Source organism: Nicotiana tabacum, chromosome 18, assembly GCF_000715075.1.
Source record: "Nicotiana tabacum cultivar K326 chromosome 18, ASM71507v2, whole genome shotgun sequence".
NCBI classification, from domain to species: domain Eukaryota; kingdom Viridiplantae; phylum Streptophyta; class Magnoliopsida; order Solanales; family Solanaceae; genus Nicotiana; species Nicotiana tabacum.
The window spans coordinates 114,755,276-114,782,082 of NC_134097.1; the positions used below are offsets into that span (position 1 = coordinate 114,755,276).

Genomic DNA, 26,807 nt, shown 5'->3' on the forward strand with positions numbered 1-26,807 from the left:
GCGTCTTTTCAGAAATTTAACTCAAATCTTGCTCAAATCTACTCCAAATCACTTCAAATTTGAATTTTTAACTCCTTTTGATATTTTCAATCAATTGGAACAACACCCAATCCAAACAACTAACAAACTCAAAAAATCCTATTTTGGAAAGCAAAGCTTTGAATGGCCTTCAATGGTGGACTTTTACTCTTTAATTTTCTTATATTGCAATCAGGTGACACAGGGGGAGAAGCAGTAATAGCAGACGACCCCTTGAAGCATATGTAGAAGATGTGAGAAGAAAAAAGAGTGAAAACAATGGTTGTGAGAACACAGATTTAACTCCATAGCTTTTAGAAGCAATGGTTGTAAGAACACAGAGTTTGAATTTGCTAGTGCTTTTAAAATATGTATAATATGAGCTAGATCGGATAAAACTTAAAAATATGAACCCATTTTTTGTTATGGTGTGATGTCAAATGTATTTTCTTATAATTCTTAAATTTATATTATTAACTAATAATATGTTAATATTTCGTTATCCCTCAACTCTGCCCATCTTTCGAAAGAAAAAATCGTTTACCCATTATTGGGTGAAAATCATTTACACCCTTCAACTTTGACTAAAAATCAAACTCCCGCCTTAATTTTGAACAATAGTCGTTCTTCCCCCTCTTATCTTATATAATATCAATTTTGCCCTTAACATTTTTAATTCTCCATCTATATAATACCTTTTTATATTATATAGAATAATATTTTATTTTTAACCTAGACATTTTACCTATAGTTTAAATAATTTTTAATCTTAGTATAGATTTTTACTTAAGTTTATTAATATTGTAAGTAAAGTATTATTTTAATAATTTTATTACAAAATCTAACGCTATTTTTTTTATGATTGTTATTTAAATATTATGTACATTAAGTATGTATATTTGAGTGTGTGTACACATATATTTAAGTTTCACTCTCTCTTAATCTCTATCATCTATATGGATAAATGAGTGTTGATCGTCATTAATGAAATAATATTTAAATTATAATTTAGAATGCATTTACAATATAAATAGATAATCTTTTAGAATTCTGTTATAAAATTTATTTCTATTTCTTTCATTAGTAGCGACTAAAACTCATTTATCTATATAGAATTCTATTATAAATTTATCTCTAATTTTATTCATTATCTTTGTATTACTTGCATTCAAATAATTATAAATTTTTTACTCCATTTTATTGTCACTTTATCAATATATATTAGAGCTTCGATTGCTATAAATAAGATTAAATTATTTTTATTCTGCCTGTTTATTTCAGTATAGAACATATTACTTAATTACTATTTCTCACTTTTGTTTTTCGTCTCGGGAATAAATTTCTTTTGTTATATAAAGTTTAAAAATGAAAGAACAATATCATGATTTTCAAAAAAGTTAAAAAAAAAAAAGAAGAAGAAGAAGAAGAAGAGGAGGAGGAGGAGGAGACAAAGGTTGATATGTAAGGATAAAATAGGTATTAAAAAGTCAATTGACATAAAAGGGGGGAGAATAACTATTGTTCAATGTTGAGGGGGAGTTTGATTTTTAAAAGGAAAGTTGAGGTGTATAAATGATTTTCACCCCCATTATTTGTTCTACTTACAAAAAAATACACTGCTTCAGTTTTGAATTTAGGAAATAATTTCAGGGAGTTTTTCTTATATATACTGTAATAGAAATTTATTTACTTATTTTTTTGCGGTTTTGTTATTGAATTATTTCCTTTTTCCCTTTTCTCTCCTCTCTCTCTTTTTCCCCTATTCCCTATTTTCTTCAGCTTGTATGCCTAACACACTCATCCACAAATTGGTCCATTCAAAGATAAAAAATACACATTCTCGAGCATACATACATACAATTTCAGACTTTAAGATTTTGTGATTTGTGTGGATTGGATATTCTTGCAAGTGATTGAGAATATCTTTTGGAATTTATATCTCAATTTTGAGGGAGATTGGTTAAGTATGGAGTGGGTTTTAGGTAAAAATTAAGATTGAAACTCGAAGAAGAAGAAGAAGAAGAAGAAGAAGAAGAAGAAGAAGAAGAAGAAGAAGAAGTTGCAGGATTTGTATGATAAATGTATAATAATTGTATCATAATTGTATCTAATACATCAATGCCTAAAATATACTTGTATCATAATTGTATCTAACTTATATTTGATATACTAATACCTAAAACAACACCTGATACAATACTAACACAATTCACATACATTTGTGATACAAACTGCGACACATTTCTGAAAAAATTGTAATACAATTGTGATCTTCATGTTCTTCAAGTTTCAATCACAACTCTAAACTTAAAATTTGATATAATATTATATTATAATTGTATTAGTATTGTATCACATATTATTTTAGGCATTAGTGTATCAGATACAAATAACATATAATTTAATACAATTCTAAAACAATTGTGATACATTTATCATACAATTCTTGCAACTTGGTTTTCTTCGAGTTTAAATCTAAAATTTTACGTAAAACCAACTCTAAACTTAACCAATTTCCCTCAAAATTGATATATAAACTATAAGGTATACTCTTTATTGTTTGCAAGAACACCCAATCCAAACAAATCACAAATTCTTAAATTTAGAATATTGAATTCTTTCGAAACTTTTTAATGGATGTCGATGGAGAACCCTTTGTTGCTGCAATTTTAGAGATAAATTTTTACCATTTTTGTTTACATTGTGAGAGAAGTACCAATTTTGGATGATAAGTATGAGGGAGAGAGAATGAGATGAAATCTTTTGAAAAATAAATGAAGTTCAAATTTTGGTGAAAGAGAGAGAATGAGATGAAATCTTTTGAAAAATAAATGAAGTTCAAATTTTGGTGAAAGAGAGAGAATGAGATGCAAAATTTAAGGAATCTTCTATTTTCTTCTTTTTTTATGCAAAATTTAATAGTAAATATATGTATAGAATATAATTAAGTACGAACCTAAATAAAAATAGTAAGTTTCTATTATAATATAGCTAGGAAATTTACTACCTTAATTGATCGAACAAATCAGAATCCCCATGTTGTAGTTCCTTCGCTTTTTAATTAAAAGCCCGAGGCCATCTAGTTGCTCATTATAAGCAGAGGCGAAACAAGATTTGACAACTATGAATTCTAAACTTTCATGGAACCCACAGATCATCATTGTTACTAGATTCGCAATTAATTATTTATTAATATTTAATAAATTTTCTAATAAAATAGGCAGATCAACAAGTTGTACCTCGTAGATGTATTGGATTTGCAAAAAATTAGAAAGAAAAAAAGGGAAACATAAAAATACGAGCCAACGTAGTGAAGCCAACGTAAAAACTTAACTAAAACATAAAAGAAAACTGTACTTTAAAGAAGAGTGTACCTCCTCGACTTTAGCTAATGGAAAATAATTAGTAAAAAATAATGTGTCGATTTAATCGTTCCATCTTTTGCTTTCATCCTAAAGAAGTGTGTATATGTAAAATAATTGATGTCAATTTTGCAAAAACTAGTGGAAGGACCAAAATGCCTACACTTTGGCAAAGGTATAGGCTTCCATTGTGCAATAAGAGTTCGAGGACAACAATTGATGGTTCGTGTACAAACTGGAAAGCATCAGATAATAACTGTGATACGACACAAGAGATATATTCACCCCCCCCCCCCCCCCAAAATCCACTTCCAATAATCGAAACCAAAAAAAGAAGGTAAAAATAACGTACTTCAAGTATCTGGTATCAAGTTATTCAATCCTCCGAGTCAGCAAAAAGCAGCCAGGCATTATTCTTTTGGAGCACCAGCACACAGAGGAACAACAGCAAACAAAGCTGTTGAGCATTAGTCTTTTGGAGCACATATAGTTCTGACATACTTCCGTTACTTGGAGATAACACTAAACTTGTGCCACAACTCGGCAGTAAAAGGGCATACATAAAGAAGAGGTAAAATTGGAGGGGGAGAAAAGGTAAACTAGAATGAGGAGGAAAAAAAAAGTTGTAAAAGACAATTTTAGCTCACAATGATACAAGCCCCAACAAATGACTCTTACTTGCAGTTAACCAAATACGCATCCCACCCTTGAAGCCGGTATTCACGAGCTGCCTCTATGGGGTTGGCGGCCTTTATAATTCCACGGCCAACTATAATGATATCACTGCCCCTATCAGCAATTACCTGAAACCATAAATTCTTAGAGTGAGAGCTCCTAAAATAATTTTCTGTCATGTTAAAACTAGAAAAATTCTAATAAAACCAATTAAAAGGTAGCTGGGAGTAGGACGAAACAACCCCCACCTCACAGCCCCCACATAAAAATAAAACAAAAAAGTTTTGTATCATGCAAATGCTGCTGAACAACAGACCAAAACACCCTAAGTAATAGCACAACAATATGAAAATGTTCAATCTCAACGACTTTATGCTACTCATATAGTCAACACAAAAGTTTGGTTCCCTGGGGTCTTGTTAAAGCACACATTTTCTGCAACTGACAATTCACATGCAAGGGTGAAGTATAAAACACAGAAGTGTCATAAGCTAAGTTTTGTAGGAACTAACAACTTCTTCCTTTCTAGCTTCAAGCATCCGGTGTCCGAAACACACTGGCCCTAATTCAAATCTGCACAGTACAAAGCCCGCTATCAGGGGTTTTAGAGTTTCCCATATAAGAGGACTGATTCCCAGGTCTTGGATCGGAAAGGTTTCCAAAGTGAAAGAACCTTTACCATTAACACCACACCCTTCGGTGGGTTATAATTTCTTTCTACATCATTACATGTACTTTCAATCACTAACTCATCAGTGCAAAGCCATCTTATGGATAAAAATTGCTCCTCTAGCTCATTATTTTAAAAGAAAATCTTTTCTAGTTTAATGCTGTGAGTGAAGAGTCTTTTACAATTCCAAAAAATATTGTACATTCATGAAAAGGATAAGAGGGTAGACAAATTCCAGAGTACAATACGGGTTCAAATTCTCTTAGTACACTGGAGATAAATGAGTTAATTTAAGCATTAACTATTGCAAAGTGTTGAGTAGAGGTACAACTGCAATAGGCTCTCACTGTAGTTGAGCCATGATTGTTATCAAGCAAGGGTCAAAACATATAGACGCTGAATAGGTTTATCTGTACTCTCCTTCAGTGGGAGTCTCTTTCATAGTTTGTTACTCCCTCCATGCATTTTATGCGACAGTGTTTGAATGGGCACAAAGTTTAAGAAAGAAAGAAAAACTTTTGAAACTTATGGACTAAAAAAAACCATAAACATTTGTTTGGCTAGAAATAATCTCATTAAGTGTAAAATGGGAATTTAGAGTTAAATTATTTTTAAATATAGGTGTCATTCTTTTGGTACAGACTAAGAAGGAGTGCCACATAAAATGAGACAGGGAGTATTACATGTTTCACAAACACATGAATCATACATGCAATTAATTCCATGTAAAACAATGATAGAGTTATATATTCATACGTATGCTAACATAAATATGTACAATACAACTGCGTATTTTGTTTATTTAGGCGCAGTAGAGCTTAGAGACAGTGCCAGGTAGAGTCAAATCATAATACTCACAGGAGAGCCCTCTAAGAATACGTCATCCATTTCTCCCCCCTTAGGATTAACAAACAATGACTGATAACTGCCTCAGATACCAAGACTACAAGCGAAGGCTTGTCCCATGCATGCATAGCTGTTCTGATAGTTATGATTGAGGCTAAGGTATAAAGGAAGGATTTTCAAACACCTAAAGAATGTTGTGAAATTTCAACCATTGACCGAGGCTCATCAGTTCGCCTTGATGGGTTCCTATCAATTACTGGAAGCGCGGCAAATATCCTAGCTACCAATAACGGGCGCTGTTGCCTCCTCTCAAGTCTCTGATGGATTTGGGGCTCTCAACCATTTACATAATTGGCGCTTTCCTAGTTTCTTAACACTGTAGGAATTGTTTACTTGCTTCCTCTATTATATGCAGTTACTAATAGAAATGTTTGGTTCATGGTGTCAATAAATTGTGTGTTGAACTAGAATGCCACAGGGACATGGTACCAAATGATATGTCATTGAAATATGGAGCTGGCAGTCAAAGGGATCAAACTACGAAAAGAAGAAAGTGAGGTGGCTGACTGGTTCTGTAACTAACAAGAGTTTGAGAAGTTGCAAAGAAGATAAAGAAGCGGAAAATTAGGGAGCTCTTTTGGCTTTCCAGGATGAAGAGGAGTTCAAAAGAAGCAGCTGCTAAAAAATCATCATTTATCAAGAAAGGAGACAGTCAATCGTCTGAAAAGGAATGGACACACTCTTCCGGCCAACTTACAGAATCATTCCTTAATGAACCAGCAACTTCAACGTAGGCGATAAAGGAGTAGCAACTAGCAAGTAGTATAGCTCATCTTTTAAGAAATGAAAACTAAGATAGGACCGGAACATGAACATTTTATGGTAGCAACCAGGACTTACTGCAGATGGAGTGTTATATAGTTGGCCAAGAGCATCTCCACCTTTGACCAACTGAACACCAGGCGTAGCATGGATGAGGGATGGGTTTCCTGGACCATTAGGCCAAGAAGCAGGATTTACAGAGATGAATCCAATGACAAAATCTGAGTGATCCTCAGCAATTTTTACTGCTGCTGCCGTGTAAGCTCCCGTGGCTAGGTTACCAGCAGAACTCATTTCAGCAAGAAGCAACAGTCCCCTACCACGTGACAAGCCCTAAGTACAAAAGAGTGGAATCAGATCTAAATAGAATTTTCTGTAGCTCAGCAGCTTAGGTATCAGTAACACCAAACAAACCTTCAGTTTCAGACCATCCACAATTCCAGGACCAGAAATAATGTGTGCATTAGTTATATCAGCCCAATCTAAAATGCGAAAGATACCTCTGCAGACAAACAAGACAACTTAGGGAGATTAACTTTAGCAAAAAAAGGAATATGAGAAAGAAATAGTAATCTGACATCCCTCACCCTTCATATTGCATCGTCACTGTATTTCCAATGTCAGCAAACTTACGATCTTCAAATATTAAAAAGTTATGTTTGTCTGCAATCTACAGAAGAAAAGAAACAAGAGTAAGCACTCAACATAAACTTTAATATCTATCTACTGTCAAAAACAAGAATTATTTTTAACCCTGTTTAATATCATTTTTCCATTCAACTTGCAAAGAGTGTCCATGTCAACCTAACATTGGCAGGCATTATTTAAGCCAACAAGCACTTCTATCACATCGTATGCTGTTATTATGACCAAACATTTAGTACACTGCTCCAGCTATCAGCCCAGGAAACAAAATCATTTTCCAGATAAATACCTAAACATATGGCAACTCCTTGGATGCAGTGATTGAACTTCCTTTTTTTTTAAATAAGTAGATGCAGTGACTAAACCTTTTAGACTAGAGTTGCAATCCTGCCGCCAGCTAGCTCATATATCTTATTCAATAGCTCATGCACATAATGAAGGAATAAAGGAACTCAGAAATATGTTAAACATGGTCTAAAAGTTTCTGCACTAGAGAAAAACTGGAGCAATAACGACATCATCATCCACCAATCATGTCAAAGAGTAACTTACCGATCTAAGTTTAGAACCGAAGTCAGGAGTGAAATCAGGCAATATATCAACATGTGTTTTTAACATGCATATTTCAGGTCCAACCTGCACAGGAAGATTTGAAATAACTTGTCAAAATATTACACATTAACGCACAAACATAAACCATTGGACAAAGATTAAATAGGAAAGTAGGAAATGCCGCTTGCTTTCCTTCTGTCACACCAAAACACAGGAGGTTTAGGACAATTCATATGCTAAATGCAGCTGCTAGTCGTTACACTCTGATACCTTTGTAAACCTTAAGAGTCTCATTTTCTCTGTTCATTCGACACCCAAAGACAAGGTAATAAAGTCTCCACAATGTTGTGACACAAATTCAAATTTAACAAGAAAGAACAGCAGAGGAGTGGTGATTTTCATATCTAACTAGCCCCGTTCCTTGTTTGCAGAACTTGTTATACATGCACAATTGCTTAAGGTTGCTTACATCAAAGCCGAGGAAACAATACCTTATTCAAGAATGCTTACAAAAAAAAAAAAGGAAAAAGATACTTTTGAGTTTTGATCACCTTGTCAGCAATATCTAGCAATTCCGCAGCTGTGGCCACATCAGCAGAAAGGCACAAGTTAGTCTCCTTTTGCACCATAATTTCAAACAACTTCTTCCCTGTCGGATTTTTCGCAATCTTTGCCCTCTCCTGATACGGTAATCTGAGACTGACCTTAGTTTCCTTCACTGGAACCGCAACTTTGCGGTTCTCCTCTAAGAATTTCTTCACCATTTTTTCTGTTTCCTCTGAAACTCTACCCTTTTCCTTTAGTATCTTCACCATCTCAGTCAGTTTTACCATTGAATGCAATGTGATTCCATTCTCAGCCAAATTTTCCCTTCCTCCTTGCTCTCTGCCCAGAAACAATCACCAAACGACTCACTTCAGGAAAAGATAATAGCTCAATATTCACCAATAAATCGCAAATCCATTCTAATTGGAATTTTCCAAAAGACTCACTAACACCAAGTGTAAAAAATAAGGCACTAAACATTCTATCACTTGCTACAAAAAACAAAAAAAAAAAGGTACAACCAGTAGATTACTACAATTATATGCCACCATTTTTCTCCATTTGTGTTGATTATGCATATGCTTAGCTCTGAACTCCAACTTCTACAAACTTTCCACTAGTTTTAATGCGCTATACCCTAACTGCTGCACTTACTATCACATTCTTCTTGCAAATTTTTTTTTGGAAAAAACGGTTGCAACCATTTAATTTTAATGTGATACTATTTCCTTTTTAGTATATCCCAAAATAAAATAAAAATCTTTTTATATCAAAAAGATATTTATCTTTAAACTTTCTATTTTACAAGATATTTATAGTCACGCAAATGTCTATTCCAAAGATTTTTTTCTTACAGCTTGTTTGGATGGTTGTTTTATATCGTTTCATAATGTATCGTATCGTATTGTATTGTACTGTATCGTTTGATGAATATAATGTTTGGATGGATTGTGCGTTTTGCCGTCGTTTCATGTTATCATGCACCAATAATATGATGAATAAGCTTGCAATATTATAAAGAAAAATTATGATACGGTACATAAAAAGGTAGGGTAAATGATAAAATAAAATTATTTAATAATAATGAAAGGTGAAATTGAGAGAAAAGGACAAGGTAACGACGCGACCACACCAAATCTGTCGTTACATAAAGTGGCACATTTCATCATTACATAACGATGAATTTAACGATACGATAAAATTTAAGTAACAATCAAAACAAACATTGTATTTAAGTAACAATACGATACAATATAATAGGTAACAACCATCCAAACAAGCTGTAAAATACGTGCCTAGTACTCCTTTCATATGACACATATATATATTTGAAAATAATTTAACTTTAAATTTTTTATTTACCCGTTTTACTTTTATTGAGAAGTTTTTATAGTCATACAAATATTATAGCCACCTGCCCATTAAGCTTTTAATGTTACAAGTTTCAAAAGTCTTTTTTTTATTCTTAACCTCCATCCCGAATCAAACTATTTCACCTAAATTGAAACTGAGGGAGTACATCTTAACTTTAGAAAACGAGAGTTGTGCTACTTTCAATAGTACTTGAGGAAAAAAAAACATTTCTTTAAAAGGTAAAGTGTAGCAGTACTTCAGGAAAAGTTTTTGTACGAGTAAAAGAAAGAAATTGTACCAACCTATCAATCATGACGACAGCATCAGTAACGGTTAACCCAGCGGCACGAAGAGGCGCAGCAGTCTCAAGTACGGAAGCACCACTAGTAACCAAATCCTCAACAATAAGACAAGCTTGACCTGGCTTAAAAGCGCCTTCAATCGCCTTCGCAGTACCGTAATCCTTAACCTCCTTACGGCGCATGAGCATAGGCACGTCATGAGCAGTGGAGATACACGTGGCAATAGGGAGAGCCGTGTAAGGCACGCCGCACACGACGTCGTATTTGGTGGAAGACGGGAGGGAACCGACGAGCGTTTGGGAAATCTGACGGAGAATCGAAGGGTAAGAGACGATTAAACGGAGGTCGATGTAGATTGGGGAAGAGATCCCGGATTTCAGCTTGAATTCCCCGAATTTGACGGCGGAGATATCGTGGAGCTGGAGGATTATTGATTCCATTGTTTCGGATACCATTGTGTTGTTTTTGTGACCTTTTAGAATAGGAAGAGAGTGAGAGGGTGGCTAGAGTCCAAGTTTGAAGAAAATGGCGCTTATATAGAAGTCGCTTTCATATTGGAAACTGGGAGGTTTTTATTTAGGGCTTTTGCTATACTATCTTTTGTTTTTTCTATTTTACATACTATTTTGATTTCATAAAATACTCTTTTTAATACTTTTTGAATAATTATTTGATCTTCTTTAATAATAAAAGTGTTTGTGAAAACAAAATTCTATCGCCCTTAACATTTCGCTTAGGGGTTATTTGGTTTAGATACATATAAGAATTAGGAATGAGGCGATTGTAATATATGAATTAGTAATATACAAATTATAATGTAATGGTTGTTATACTTTTTTTTCAATTGTGAGATATTACGTTATTTTAATCTATTACAAATATTATTTTAGTTGCATTATTTTAATAGGAGATTAATAGAAAATAATATAAGATACTAATAAATAGACCAAGTGACAACTTTAAAAGGTTATTTTTTTTAATTCAAATTATAAGTGAGTATAGGAGATTATTCCCTCTTTTTAATATTTTGAACATAATAGAAATATTTGTCTAAATTGATTTTTTATCCAATTAAAGCAATAATGGTGAATTTGAAAAAGGAAAAAGTGATAAAAATGCATCTTGATTTCTAAAATGTCAAATATTTAGAACAAACTCAATGTGTCAAGATAGCTCGCATTTGGGATCAAAGGTAGTATAAAATTGGCCAATTGCGCTCTTCGTTCTAATTTGCTTTGTCATCTTTTAAATTTTCTATGGATCTTTGACAAGTTTTTGCAACGATTATTTAGAAATTTTTTCCAAAGATTTTAATAAAAAAATCCAAAAAGACACTATTAATAGAACGGTAAGTATTCATAAAAGAACGTGCTTAATAAAAGAAAGAGAAATGGTTAGCCGATCTCAAAAATAATAATCGATAAAATATATATATTTCTCTGTACATGTGTATATATATAGAGAAAGACGGAACCAGGATTTTAATCGTTTGAAGTTACTAGGTTCTAGACTAATAAATTATAGATATTCAATTAGATTTTTAAGACAAATACATGATTCAAACCAAAGTTACTGGTATATATATATATGTATGTATACGTATGTGTGTGTGTGTTTGGGGGGGGGGGGAGCCCGTGCCTCGCCTGGGTCCAATATGAACAAAGCTTCATAGTTTGAAACTTTATTAGATTTACGGGGAAGCACCAAAAAAACTTGAAAACGCAATAGCATAAAAAGGGAAGTAGAGAAATTGAATCAAAACTAGATTTGTCCTAAAGAACTGATTTAAAACCGTGTTATAACAATTTATTATTTAAATAGCTATGCAGCTTTCCAGTGTATAGCTAAAAATGCTTTGAAAAAAGTTAGCTTGCAGAAGAAATGTAGATTGCCTTTGTAGAGTAGGAATAATTGATTTAAACCCATTGAAATCCAAATAGCCATTCAACGCAGGTGCATGATTTTACAAAGCAGTGAAGTGATGAAACCTTATGTGTAGAGGAAGTTTCTGAAAAGCTCTTAGTAATCCTTACTTACACTACAACTAAATGATATGACATGTCAGTCACATTTAATTTGTTCATTGTAATATTGGATTACACGGTAAAAACCGACAGAAAGAACCTTCTGAAAGTAAGAGCATCAACTCTTGAGGCGTATATGAGTGAAAGACGTGGACACATTGTGCAATATCTTGTGTTGAAACTATTCTAGTAGCTGAAGGAATTCAAGAAAGATGGTATGGAAATATTTTTTATTTCTTGTGTGATATGTACAATATTATTCCTATATTTATACAAAGAAAAGAACCATCACCGTTGGCTATAATTTGTGTGTATCATTACATATACATGTGCCCATCACATTGTACACAACCTATATCCCCTTGTGTCCTCCGCTTTGAGTTGTCACCTCAACTTTGAGCCTATGTCTGAACACTACTTCTTGTCGGGGCCAAAGTAATTTTTTCTGACAACATCCCCTCAAGTTGGAGACCCCAGATCGGACTCCCAACTTGCCCATCAAAGAACGGTGAAGCGGCCCGGAGAGGGCTTTTGTGAAGATATTAGCGATCTGAGATGAAGATGGAACAAAAGATAGAGAAATCAATCCATCCAGCAATTTTTCACGAATGAAATGGCAGTCAAGCTCAATATGCTTAGTTCGTTCATGAAAGATAGGATTTTTCGCTCTATGAATTGCTGCTAGGTTATCACAGTGCAAAGGTACAGGCAAAGATGGAGGAGCAGTGAGATTTTGAAGAAGGCGAACTACCCAGGCAATTTCAGCCACCAATCAACGCATTGATCTATACTCTGCTTCGGCCGAGGAAAGGGCAACAACCTGTTGTTTTTCGATTTCCATGAATTTGGCGAACCGCCCATGCTTAAGAAAAATCCACTAACCAAACGCCGAGAATCAGAACAACCAGCCCAATCGGAATCACAGTAGGCAACAAGCTGAAAAGAAGAATCTGAAGACATAAAAAGTCCAAGCCCTGGATCTTTACACAAGTATCGTAGGGTACGAAGTGCTGCCTGATAATGCCCAGTACAAGGCTTTTGCATGTATTGACTGAGTGTCTGCACGGCAAAAGCAAGATCCGGTCGTGTATTAGTTAAAAAATTGAGCTTTCCAATCAATCAGCGATAAATGGTAGGTCAGAAAGGGGAGTTCCACACTCAGAAGAGAGCTTAAGAGATGGATCAAGAGAAGAAGAAGCATGTCTGGAAGCTAAGCAATCAAACTCAGTGAGGAGGTCTAGAGCAAATTTCCGTTGTGTAACCACTAATCCATTTTGTTCGCGTACAAGTTCTAATCCCAAAAAATAATGCGCCTCACCCATTCAGCGTTCAAGAAATGTTTAATGTCTGCAACTTCTTTGGCATTGTTCCCTGTAATTAAGATATCGTTGACATAAACTGCAAGGATAGTGACCAATTCACCAGAGATCTTAAAAAAAGGGAATAGTCATTAAGTGATGATTTGAAACCCCTTGTACCTAAAGCAGCAGATAAACGAGCGTACCGCTGGTGAGATGCTTGTTTAAGACCATACAACGACTTGTGTAGTCTACAAGCAAGAGAAGAAGAAGAAGGAATTAAACCTGGAGGAAAGCGCATGTAAACTTCTTCATCCAAATCGCCATGTAAGAAGGCGTTGTTGACATCCAACTGGTACAATTTCCAATTTCTTTTCACTGCAATGGTAAGAATACATCGAATCGTTGTCATTTTTACTACTGGCGAGAACGTTTCTATATAATCCAAACATTCCCTTTGTGTATCCCCTCTAATAACAAGACGTGCCTTTAATCTTTCCAAGGATCCATCTGACTTTAACTTCACTTTATATATCCATTTGCAGGGCAAAGCCTTTTTTCCTTCTGGCAAAATAACAATGTCCCAAGTGCGATTGAATTCTAGTGCGTCAAGTTCTTTTTCCATAGCAAGTTGCCAACCTGAATCCTTGGTTGCCTGATGGTAAGAAGTAGGTTCTTGTATTTGGACATATGGAATTTATCATTATCTGATTATCTTTTGTTAGGGCATAAAAAGCAAAAGAATGTATGGGAAGTAAAGGAGGATTAGGAGAAAAAGTAGAATATGCAGTATTACAGATATAATCTGACAAATAGATGGTTGGTGATGCTCTCTTTGTGATCGTCGCAAGACTGGCCCTTGTGGGGAGGGTAAGGCCTCTGTCGGAGGAGTAGTTTGAACTGAGGAAGGGGATACAATTGGACTAGACAGAGGGATAGGAGAGGAACTAGGACATGAATGAGATGGTAGCTGTTGAACAGGTGAACTATGAGAGTAAGCATGCTGAGGTTGTGTGGTAACAAAATTAGGAGTAGAAGACTCATGAGTAAGGAGGAAGCTGGCAGGAAATAATTTAGATATTGGAGCGGAAAAGGAGAAAGGAAAAATAGTTTCAGCAAATCTCACATCCCTTGAAACAATGACCTGGTTAGATAGTAAATTTAGAATCCTATACCCTTTCTTCCCAAATGGATATCCAAGAAAACACCAGGGGTTGCTCTAGGATCAAGCTTATCCCTATGTCGAGACAAGGTAGAACTAAAACATAAACATCCAAAAGGTCTAAGAGAGTGATAATCTGGTTGTTTATCAAAAAGAACCTGATATGGTGATCTATTTTGAAGTACCTGTTGATCAAGTACATGGCAGTCAACAAAGAGTCTCCCTAAAATTTTTTAGGGGCATGTGATTGGAAAAGAAGGGCTCTACAGGTTTCCAAAAGGTGCCTATGTTTCCGCTCTACAACACCATTTTGTTGTGGTGTTGTAACACAAAAGGTTTGATGGATTATGCCTTGTGAGGAAAAGAAATTTTTAGGAATTTGTCTTGTACCTAATTCAAAAGCATTATCAGATCTTATAACTTTAACCTTAGCAGAAAATTGTCTTTCAATAAGTGCTAAGAAGGATTTTAATGTGGGAAATGCACTGGATTTAGTATTGAGAAGAAATGTCCGAGTGCTTCTGGAAAAATCATCAACAATTGTGAGAAAATACTTCTCCTCGTTGTAAGTAGGAGTTTTATATGGTCCCCATGTGTCTATATGAATCAAATCAAAACACTTTTTGGATCTGATAGTACTAATGGGAAAAGGGAGTTTAGATTGTCTGGCTAAAGGACAAATGGTACAAGGAAATTCTTTCTTTTTTGTGAACTTTATAGGTAATCCTTTTATATGTTTCATTGCATAAAAGGGCAAATGTCCCAATCTATTATGCCACAAGCTCTCCAATTCAGTAATACTTTTATTATTACTGAAATTTTTATGACAAAAGGAATAACATGACTCTGAAGACTGAGGCACAAGGGCCTTTGACAAAGAGAAACTGGAAAAGAAACAGACTCTAAACAACTTGACTTGGACAACTGGTTGGAAGAAGACATTGGAGCAATGCTTTTGTCGGGTGTGGCTTGGATTTGAAGAGAGTTATTCTGCACCAGGTAAAGACCAGTAGAGGCATCACCAAAAACTCGACCCCTCCTCAAGGAAGGGACCTGTAAATAACAACCAATTTTGTCAAATGTCATACTACAATTGAATTGCTCACATAGTTTCTTGACTGAAAGAAGGTTATGCTTGAATGTTGGAACATGAAGCACATTATGAAGCACAACACTAGGAGACAATTGAAGCTTTCCTACACATGTAACTATTACTTTATATGAATTAGGTAAATTAACTGATATAGGTGTTCTAAGTACTACGACATCATGTAATAGAGATTTATTAAAAGTCATGTGTTGTGTAGCACCAGAGTAAATTATCCAAGGAACTCTAGGAATACTAGAAAAAAATGAAGTGAAAATATGGCAATTAGCTTCAATACCAGCCAAGTTTGCACTTGCAGTGGGTTCAGAAGTTGAGGCAATAGAACCAACTTGTCACATTGTTCCTTAGAGAACCCTTGGCCAGTAACCATATTTGAGACTGCATTTCCTCTAATTCCTGAGGTGAGAGATTCATCAACTTCTCCAACATTTACTTGTTGGTTTTCAAAATTTCCCCTATTCTGTTAATCTTGAAGTGCTGAGGATATCCTACTAATTTATAGCACTGCTGTTTTTCATGACCTGTTTTCTTGCAATATCTACAATATAAATCATTCTTTCTTGTTGGATAGTGACTTGCTCCTCTAGTTTTCATAACTTTCTTTTGTGGAGCCCATTTCTACCTAGTCATGAAAGCAGAAGAGTCATTAGGAATTTGATGAGTAGAATGTACCTCTCTTTGTGACTCCTGATGTAAAATGATAGAGTAAGCTTGTGATGTGGTAGGGAGAGGCTTCATCAACAACACATTTCCTCTGACTGTGTTGTAGGTCTCATTTAGCCCCATCAAAAATTGTATTAATTTCTGATCTTCCAACATCTTGTGATTGTGCTCCTTAGCTCCACAATTGCACTCACAACTGCATGTCATGAAAGTATTGAGTTCTTTCAGTTGGTCCCAGATCCTTTTCAGTTTGGTGAAATAAGAAGTTATATCACTAGTTCCTTGATTGATATTATTCAACTCTCTTTGAAGCTGAAATAACTTTGTACCATCAGCTTGTCCATACCTTTCCTCTAGTTCATTCCATAGATCTGCAGATGTTTGTGAGTAAATAACACTCTCAGCTATTTCTTTGCTTAGAGAATTAAGTAGTCATGCTATTACCATGTCATTGCAACGTGTCCACTGAACTAATAGAGGTGAATCTTTTTTTTTTTGGCATTGCACATGTTCCATTGATGAATCCCAATTTATTTTTGGCAGATAAAGAGATAAGGACTCCCCTTCTCCAATTTCCATAGCTGGTCCCATCAAATGTAGTATTGATGAGATTCATACCAGGAGAATCAGAAGAGGAGAGGAAATAAGGATGTGAAACATCAATCTCAATTTTGGATTTGGAAGACTGTTCTTCAGTGCCCATTCTGTAAGTGTTCAAAGAAAAGAAATGAAAAGATGAATGTAAAATTGAAAGAAGATCAGTGAGGTATTGCTCTGATACCATGAAGGAATTCAAGAAAGATGGTATGAAAATATTTTTTTATTTCTTGTGTGATATGTACAATGTTATTCCTATATTTATACAAAGAAAAGAACTATCACCGTTAGGCTACAATTTGTGTGTATCATTACATATACATGTGCCCATCACTTTAAGAGGAATAAAATGAGTTTTATATTCTAAAGTTAGAACATATTGTACATAACCTATATCCCCATGTGTCCTCCACTTTGAGTTGTCTCCTCAACTTTGAGCCTATGTCTAAACACTACTTCTTGTCGGGGCCAAAGTAATTTTTTCTGACAACAGTAACCTCTTTATTCTTCCTCAAGCCGAGTCTAGTTTCTTCTCCAACAGAAGTGATGAAACAGATTGGGTATATATGTGCATTGGTAAATGAATTATTATCACGATAACAACCTTCATGTGCATAAGTCATCACTCTGTGAAGTAATCTTGATGCATCATTTTAACTTGTGTTTCAGGAGCTCCAGCCTCCAAACTCATTGCTGTCTTCCAATGTGATTATTTGTGGCCGTCATCCATGCCCCTTCTCCTTTTGTTTTCTTCATCTGTCATATAATCTTGCTCAACTCTTTCCTTCTCTGCTCAAGTCAAAAAAGCTGTTACGGAAGTTTGTTTTGGAAATTAAATAAATAAATAAACACTTTTCCTTTTTATAGGCAAGGAAGTATAAGACACTGATGAAACTGAAGATACCAGGGCTGTAAATACAAATTTAAACTACTTGAAAGCTTTTTCCCTGATTTGGATCAGCAGTAACTTATCTGTTACCATCATAAATTTGCCTCAATAGTCAATTTTTTATTAAAAAAAATTGTAAAGACTGCAGCAAGTGACAACTAAGTTGAAACTACCAGAGAATAATTCAAATTCTTACTCATGTGGCTGTTCAATCGGAAGCGCCACAGTATAAAGCAACTGAACTTGGTTGTCGGCATCCTGAATACTCTCCGTAAGGTTTGAGCATGGCTTTTCTCCATCCAGGGATCAACATACACCCTATATAGAGAAAATAAAACTTGTGGGAATTAAACAATTCTTAAGTGAGGCACCAAAATCCATAGGGCACCCAGATACAATGTAAAACTCTCTTCTACCAACAAGAAACATAGAAAGAAGGAAAACGTAGCAAAAACCAGCAGAGGTCCAGATGGCAGCAGAGAATTGTTCAAAGGAGGAAAAATACAGTGGAAGGAAAATAAATGAGAAAACACCAGTAAATAGAGCAAAATTCAGATAATAGCAGGATAGGCGAACTAATTAACTTTAGATATCAGAGAAAATGTAGTTAGTTTTTTGTCTATATACATCCATTCCAAGCCAGTTAATCAACCAGCATAAATTCTTGGGTTTATATCGGAAGGTACCACAAAAATAGTATTACAGTGTAGAATTCAGAGATAAAGCAACCAATCATCATTTCTAAAACATACGAACTCTAAAAGACAATGCATTTCCTTTTTCCAAATGCTCGAAATATCAAATAACAAATCCAGACGTGAATTACATATGCGTGCGAATATGGCAACACACATGAGTAAAACGATTAAAATGCAAACTAAGATATCTTCCTAGACAAAGAAGCTAGTTCACAAAAACAATGAAACAACATTTGAGTTTCATTTTTTCTTTTGTCTAATAAATAATATATATTTTAAATTCTTACACCTATCTAATGACCCATAATAAACACAATATTATGCATGATAGATAAATTAGCTAGTAACTGCAGGATATATTGCTCATTTTATAGTAATAAGTTAAGATCCAACAGTTTATATTTTGAGTGCAATTCTTGTCCAACAACATCTTCTATGACAAAGCAGTAAGAAAGAAAAGAAGCAGTGGCAACAAGCGAAAGCAGTTAGAAGTTATGTCTTTATTTTATACTTTTGTAGAATTTAAATCTTTCAGGACATAATAGGCCGGTAACTAAATTTGCCGAGTATTCTGCTGTATATGCTTTCTTTTGTCTTGATAGCAAATTTCAACAATATAGGAGATTTACCACTAAATTTATCTCAACCAATGTACTCCAGTTTTTTCTCTTTTTTTAAACATCATGTAACTCCATGAAAGATGGCAGCAACCAATTTTGTCATAGCATAATTCTGCCCGTTTTGACGAAAGCTAATTATTCCTTCCACAACAGATGATTCATTTTGTACTCAAGCCCTACCATTATTTCAGCAGCTTTCAACCACAGAGATTCAGAATCGTAGTATAGGAACAATCCCACAGAGGAATAATTCATTCAGACAAATAAGCAAACACCTTATGGCCATCTCTTTACACTATCATATTTAAAGAAGAGAGCTCACATTCTTCTACCATGACAGATTTTCAGATAAAGGGAACAACTGTAATTTTAAAAAAATAAGCACATAAATATAAATCATTTTCCCAAAACCACCCATTTTTAACCTGCACCCCGAAAATTAAAATAGACACTGGCGGGCTAACTACTTTACCAGATTTAAACAATTTTAATTCAACAATGATGTCGGAAAGTAACAAAATTAAGAATACCAAATGCATAGGATTTGCAGAAAAGGTGAGAAGATTAAGGCGAAAATAGGGGAAACAAAACTCACCTAATAACTGTACATGTAACTCATATAAACGGAATACGTTGAGAAAGCTTAGAAATAAAGACAGCAGTTCAAATTGAGTTTCGTAAAGACAACATCAAGCAGGTCAAAGCAAGCGAGAGACAATATCAGCAATGATCCACGGTTTTAGCAGAGCTACACTTGCTGCTCTGTGCAGATAGATGTCCACTTGGTGCCATACAAAGACCAGCTCTCTACGCAGTGTAGGCAAGTGAAAACCACCAAAAATATCCCTGAACGACCCTAAGCTTCTCTCATTAGCGGCTAATTTATATATATATATATATAGTAGTGCGGTTATGCCCGGCTAAGCCCGGACCCAATGCTATGTAAGGAATAATGTATAAATGTATATCTTTGTTTAATATTCTGTATGCCGATTCTTTGTGGTAACACTATATTGATATCATTCGGAAACTTTCTAAGTGTTTTAAAAGGACGATAGTTCGCTATATTCACCACATAGAATGAGACGAACATTTTTAGTTCAGATTGACAATCCTCTATGTCATTTACTTTTCAAAATTTATACGGTAAGACTTATATCAGGCATTATATTAAACATTGCATGCTCGTATATTTGTCCACTTTTCTTGTAATAGACAAATTAGTCAATGTACACGTTTAAAAATTTACCCAAAAATAATTTTTTCTGTCCATTACCGTAAATGATTTATTGTATGCAGTGCAAAAAAATGTTTTTAGCCTTGCGGCCATTATTGGTGTTAAACAAGTGGTAGCATCTTTGATGGTTCTTTTAAGAATTCACTTGTTTTCCCTTTAAATTTTTGAGTAGGGTTATGGAGTTAGTGGCATGAATTATAACTAACAGAAGACATTTTCTAATAATTAAGTATAACCAACTTCCTTCCGCAAATATTTATTGAACTCTTTTTCATATTAAACCAGATTAAACATAATGTGTTATAGTTTGTTCAATTCTCTTCTACTATTGTCTGCCTCTCTAAATTTTTTTTAATGATAAGGAAGCATGTATTAATAATAGCAAAAACTTACATAGAAACTACATAGTCCCGTAGGACATTACTATTGTTTAAAACCACTAGACTATTACAAACACTGGTACTTAATTGCGTAATTCCAAAACAAAGACATTTCATGTCTTTTTCCAAAAGACAATTAACAAAAAGAGGGGGCGTGCAAGGTGATAGCATTAATCAGGGTTGAAGTATTTGATTGCTTCCTTAGCTAAACGATTTGCCACTGCATTGCCTTCCCTAAACTTGTGCCTTATCACTGGGATTTTCCGTTGGTGCATCAATAACCTACAATTGAGTAAACAGTTGTTAGTAGGTGCAATATCTTCAGTAATCATTTTTATTATGTCTGTTGAATCTGATTCAATTTCTAGAGCAGCTAGTGACATATCCAGAGCTAACTTGTGGCCTTGCTCCAGTGCTAGTAGTTCTGCCTGCAAAGAGCATGTGCATAGCAAGCTTTGTAATATCCCATAATCCAGTTACCATTGCTATTTCGGAAGAACCCTCCTATACCTGCATGAAGCTTTTCTTTTAAGAAAGCACCATAAATGTTAGGCTTGATAATGGGGGGGGGGGGGATGGATTTCAATTTTGATTTTTGATTGTTGTAGGGGATTTTTTTCAATAAAGAAAAGATATTCCCATAATTGATGGAGAACTTGGTTAGTATTAAGATCCAGGTCGAGATCGTTCACATTGTTGCGTTCTAGAAATAGACATTAAGAAATGAAGATAGCCTTTAAGGGTAAAGACATTAAATTCTCTGTTTGGCGAACTACAGTTCTTTTTCTAAAAAATAATTAACTTTACACTTGGAATTAAGCAACAAGACTAATCTGGTGCAAATATCACATGAAGGTACAAAAATTCTGAATCTATTCATAGTTGCTACTGGCCCAATTAAAATCCCAAATTCAAAAGGTGAAAATCAGTCTTCGCTGGTGATGAATATTGAGCTAAAGTGAATCACATGGCGACTCATCTCATTCATTATTAGTTTTAATTAATTTGTTGCATCTCATCTTTACAACTCCAGTGTAATGTGTAACATATTCAAAACCCGAATTTGGTGAATTTAATTTATTTTAAATAATTATTTATAGCATATGTTTTATACTAGTCATGTAATAAAGATATATCTTATCAACATAATACGAAGTTGCCATCACATAGTGTCTACTAGAAAATTCTATACCTTATCAACTTGTTTTTCAAGTTTACCATAGTAAAGGCAACTAAATTTATCCTTACATATGTAACAAATTAAATACGATTGTAGAGATTAAGTAAAAGGAGGGAAAAAAAAGATAATTTAGGTTCTACAAAAAGTATTTGAACTAAATCATGAGGAAAAAGTTATTTTCCTTTAAAATAATTTAATGCAATTCTCAATTTATAAGAGTTTAACTTTCATGCAGTCCAATATAGGATTGTTTTAGACTGTAAATTTCAAAAGTCTTCCTTCTTTCCGGGTGAAAATCATTTACATCCTGTTAATTTGCTTTAAAAATCAACCCCTGTTTTAAAAATCAACCCCCCCTCCCCAACATTGAGTAATTGTCATTCTCTCCCTCATTTTCTAATTAATTTTTAAATGCCTAGTTTAACCTCTATATTATCAATATTTATCTTTCTATTAAATTTTTCTTAATATCATTATATTTTTCTCATTTTTCTAATATCTATGTTATGAACTCGCCTATATAATAACTAAATTGCATTTTTAAAATTAAAAAGGTAATCAAGCGTATGATTTAATGATGTTGAATAATAAAAATGATGAGCAAAATAAAACAAATTACTCATATCAATAATTTTATTAATAGTACTTAAATTTCCCAAGCGCAAGATAAAGACTTTGATTAAAAGCAATTACTAAAACTAACTTAGTAAAATTTGACAATGGAAGTACTGATCGAAAAAGTATTTACTTTTATATCTAGCTATTCTAAATGACATTCAAGAGAAAAACTATGTTTAAGCATGTACCGAGTTAATTTGATTTATTTGATAAAAATTTATGAGTCCTTTGAAATTATTGCAATCGTCTAACCAATAATCATGTATGCCATTTAGAATTTTTATTTCCCAAATGATAAATTATTTTTATGCCTTCTGGAATATACTAACCTAGTATGTAGAATTTAGTTTCAATTGTTCAAATAAGCATATCTCTCTTTTTGAATTTAAATTATGATCTTGGTGACATTTGAAAAATACCGTAAAAGTAACGGATTTTGTTTAGCATTTCAATTTGGGGTATGCACCAGTTTACTCTTGTATAGACAATTGACATTTACAAGATCTATTCAATCACATAATCAATTGGAACTCTCAAAAGACTTTTCGGTTGCCCCCTTTAAAATTGTTGACTTCCATAACCACAAATATTTTACACATGGATGTTTAAATCATTACAGAAACATAACTAAACACTTAAAATAACTTAAATAAATAGGATGAACAGGGGCGGATGCACGTAGGTTCGTCGGAAAATTTAACTAAATTCATTTATGGTAGAGGATATATAAAAACAAACAAGAGATAAAAGAACTAAAGTGACACGACTTACCAAACCCAGATCTCAGTCCAGTGGTTCAACGCCTAGCTTTCAAACTGAAGGTCGGTTGTTCGATACCATATGCTTGTGTGAGTTCACTTTTTGGGGCATCTTTTGCTACTAGTTAAAAGAGAGATGCTTCGGTTTGCACGGGTACAAAGTACAAAGGACTAGCCAGTTGACCGGACACAATGGATGTTTTACTACTAATAAGAATTATCTATTTAAATACTCGATGAACTCCTTTACGATTTACTTTTTTTTGAATGTGTTGGCTTACTGCTACTCTATTTGGCTTTTCATCTCTCTTGTCATCTCCCCTAACTTCTACGAGTCACCGTCTACCGATTAATTGCGACACCGCTTACATAAAATTCTGTGTACGTCACTGAGGATGAATTTATCAATATGAGTGGTATCATGGTATTTCTGCCAATGTTATTCTGGGACCAACTAATAATGATCATGAATGAATACTAAGGACGAACAAGGGCTTCTACATGTTATAACTCCAAACTTTGAAACTTATATATTTTCCTATTCATAAGTTATTTTAGAACATTATGATGGATTTTAATGAAAAATGTACTATTTTTTGTTGCAATTACGAGCAAATACACAAAAGCTGCTTATTTTAACCATTAGGTTCGCAAGTCATAATGTTCGAATGATCAATATTTTAAAGTTACTCCATCCGGTTCACAATAAGTGGCCAATTTGTTTTTAGCATGCCCATTAAGAAAATATTAAATTCTATACAAAAATACCTACTATGACTAAACTACCCCTAATTAAACATTTAATGTGAAGAGTAAGAAAACTTTTTAGGGATATGTACATAAGGGTTATTATGTAAAAACAAATTGAATTCTTTCTTGATTACATAACTGGACATTTATTTTGAACCATAATAAAAAAACAAATTGGTCACTTATTATGAACCGGAGGGAGTATTATATTAAGTATTCTATTAACAATCTAAAGACAAAAACAGTTGTTTCTCCAAAGTGAAACTTCAATGAGTAGACACCTCATTCTTGTGGGCCACAGTAATGAGATAACTTGGCAGACAAAGTGACACATTTGGAGGCCATCAAGTAATGAGATATCAAAATGGCCAAATTGGTCTTTACAACCAAAAATAAATAAAGGGGTACAGTAGTAATACACAGTAGTCCAATCAAAATAACATAGAGGAAAGTAAGATTTCAATGTTATCCTTGTTGGACGGCAAACACACAGCACGACCCTCAGCTCCTTAACTGTCCCTTTTGAAGTGGATTAGTGAGGGTAGCGAGCACGGGCCCAAGCGCAGTAGCAATAACTTTTTCTTAATTTTGTTCCAAGGTTTTTAGATTTGTCTCTAGCATAAATATAAAGAATATTTAGCATGATTCACTATTTCCATCACACCCTCTCCACGTAGTTGATCTTAGAAACCTAAGGTAAAGGAAAGATATATATCTTAAGAAAATGTAATTGGGCAAAAGAATAATTTTTTTAACAATGGTAACATGCTCAAAGGAAAGAGTATGAAGTTGGAAATGTGAATAATTTTTCTTGTTATATAATAGACGACAAAGGCAGCACAGTAACTATACATCTCACTCAAATAGCCAATAATCTTGTTGCGCTTGTTATTCTTTAAAAGTGATCATCCTTCGTTGCCCATCAGGTGCAAGTGTTTCTCTGTCATGAAGAGAAATTCGATACGTTAAACATTCACAACAGCGAGATAAAAACTTCGGCATACCCTGCCCACATTAGATGATTCAGTGACTAACCACATCAGGATGACGACCATAGCAGACAAACACACCTGTGTACATGCTGCTGAAATTAAACATTTGAGTCTTGTAAACATAGTTGTAAAGAAACCAACAATTTTTTAGGAGTTGTTGTTACAATTACATTGAATCAAAATGTTTGAACTCTTTGGTTTTAAAATTCTACAACAATAAGCCATTACTCACTAAATCTAGATCAAAGTAAATAGTTAGATGAATAAAAGTTAGTGCCATAAATATTAAAATAGCTATATACAATATTTATACTACTTCTTGCTACTTACTTTATAATCATATCATTATATTAAGAAATGAAAATATTGAAAATGTATCTCCACTCTCACCATCAAACATTTTAGCTTTAGCTTATTAATTATTAAAATAAAATGCAGACGGTGCACTATTGAACATGAAAGTGTTGCTGAACTGTGATTACTTGTACCACCAGAGCATAAAAAATTATGAAAAAGCCATCAGAAATCAATGCAGCCCACTTAACGAAATAAGAAACCAGAAAGGCAATGAATTTCGATTTCAATGAATAACCCACTCTTTTGGCATTAGTGAGGACAACTAATTTAGCATACTGACCTTGTTAGTATACATTCAGCAATGATAATGTCTAGTGCAAAACGAATCAAAAAGAACAACTACAGTATCAGTCATTAGCTAATTGAATCGATATTTGCTAACGTGATTCAAGCATAAATAGCTTAATAGTCTATTAACAAGCTCAATGAAATATTCTAGAAACACTATTTATTAATAATGAAAGTTCTCCCATAGACATATCAAAAAGTTCAAACAAGACTTTATCCTTGAACGTAATCACAACTTTCAACTGAATTTAGAAGCATGAAGTAGAGTTGAATCCTATAGTCCTATTCATCTTTGATGACATGGCTATATAGATTGTCTAGGTGATTCCAATCATTACAAACATTGTGTAGGTTTCTGTATGCAAAGTCGACCGAAAAAAGTTCCCAAAATATTACCCGTACCCCTAGAAAGTCAGAAAAAAACCTAAACCAGATACACATTCCGACACAGGAATGAACAATGATCAAATATGAACACAAAGAATGGTTTCCGGTGTATTTCATGTAAGACACATGCATTATATTCTTACACGTCATTGAATCCATTTGTAGCAACACTAAACTAAAATCTGCAAAAAGAATTGTATAAAAAGGATAAAAAGTTGCAAATAAACAATGTCTCTATTGCTTTGAGGCTTTACAATGGAAAAAATCATACAACAATAGAGTTTACTAACCGTCAAGCAATGCCCATCAAAATCATAGCCATCACGCCCGTGAAAAACATCAGCAGCCTTATAAGCCTCTCCAAACTATTGATATTTGCAGAAAAAAGATGTCGAAGGCCTTAAAATTTTGGAAGGGGTATATGCATGAAGTTCATATAAGCTAGTTCAACTAAAACTCGCCTCAACAAAAGCATAACCAGGGGATCATAGAAGAACTTTCAGATCATATATATTACTATTGTAACACAACAACAATTACATGACACATTTTTTAAGTTTTAGAGTCATATAAATTGTGCATATGCATTGGTAAATGAAATCCAACTAAAACTATGAAACAAAATGGATTATATATGTACCTTGTAAAAACAAAGTCTTATATCTTGATGATTAGTTAACGACATGTATTTCTTCTTTGTCTTGATGCATCTTATCAACTTGCATCTCAGGAGTTCCAGCCTCTTCATCTTACTCAATGTTGTCTTCCGATGTGATTGTTTGAGGCTGTCAGCCATGTCCGTTCTCCTTTTGCTGTATAGCTTTCACATCTTTCTCAGTTCTCTCCTTCTCTGCTCGAGTTATATACGATCGCAGCATGTAATAGGTGCTAGATATCAAATTTGGAGATAGCATATTCAGATTATAGTTGTTTTTAGTGTTGCATGAATACAGGGTATATTAAGAAATCACATGTACCATTAAGAAAATACATTACAAGCTAAAACAAAA

At 34.0% G+C, this 26,807-nt stretch overlaps 1 protein-coding gene and 2 long non-coding RNA genes across 5 annotated transcripts; 1 reads left to right on the forward strand and 2 right to left on the reverse strand.

The window, feature by feature from the left end:
- Positions 1–3,783: 3,783 nt before the first annotated feature.
- LOC107765924 (uridine 5'-monophosphate synthase) lies at positions 3,784–10,298 on the reverse strand. The gene is made up of 7 exons (NM_001425760.1): positions 9,792–10,298; positions 8,142–8,475; positions 7,591–7,674; positions 6,981–7,063; positions 6,808–6,895; positions 6,472–6,726; positions 3,784–4,183 (listed from the first exon to the last, which is right to left on the reverse strand). Exons 1-7 carry the CDS (start codon positions 10,244–10,246, stop codon positions 4,055–4,057), a joined length of 1,428 nt encoding a protein of 475 aa, NP_001412689.1. The 5' UTR covers positions 10,247–10,298; the 3' UTR covers positions 3,784–4,054.
- Positions 10,299–11,483: 1,185 nt separating this feature from the next.
- LOC107765926 (uncharacterized) lies at positions 11,484–16,941 on the forward strand. Of its 3 annotated transcripts, none has more exons than XR_012702241.1 (3): positions 11,484–13,499; positions 13,659–16,525; positions 16,590–16,941. It is a non-coding gene; the product is annotated as an uncharacterized LOC107765926 (long non-coding RNA). The 3 variants fall into 3 exon arrangements; XR_012702240.1 differs by having other exon boundaries at positions 13,659–13,774; positions 15,109–16,941; XR_001643531.2 differs by having other exon boundaries at positions 13,659–16,941.
- Positions 16,849–19,836, reverse strand: LOC107765925 (uncharacterized). Its single transcript, XR_001643530.2, has 3 exons — positions 19,446–19,836; positions 17,729–17,850; positions 16,849–17,432 (listed from the first exon to the last, which is right to left on the reverse strand). It is a non-coding gene; the product is annotated as an uncharacterized LOC107765925 (long non-coding RNA).
- Positions 19,837–26,807: the final 6,971 nt, after the last annotated feature.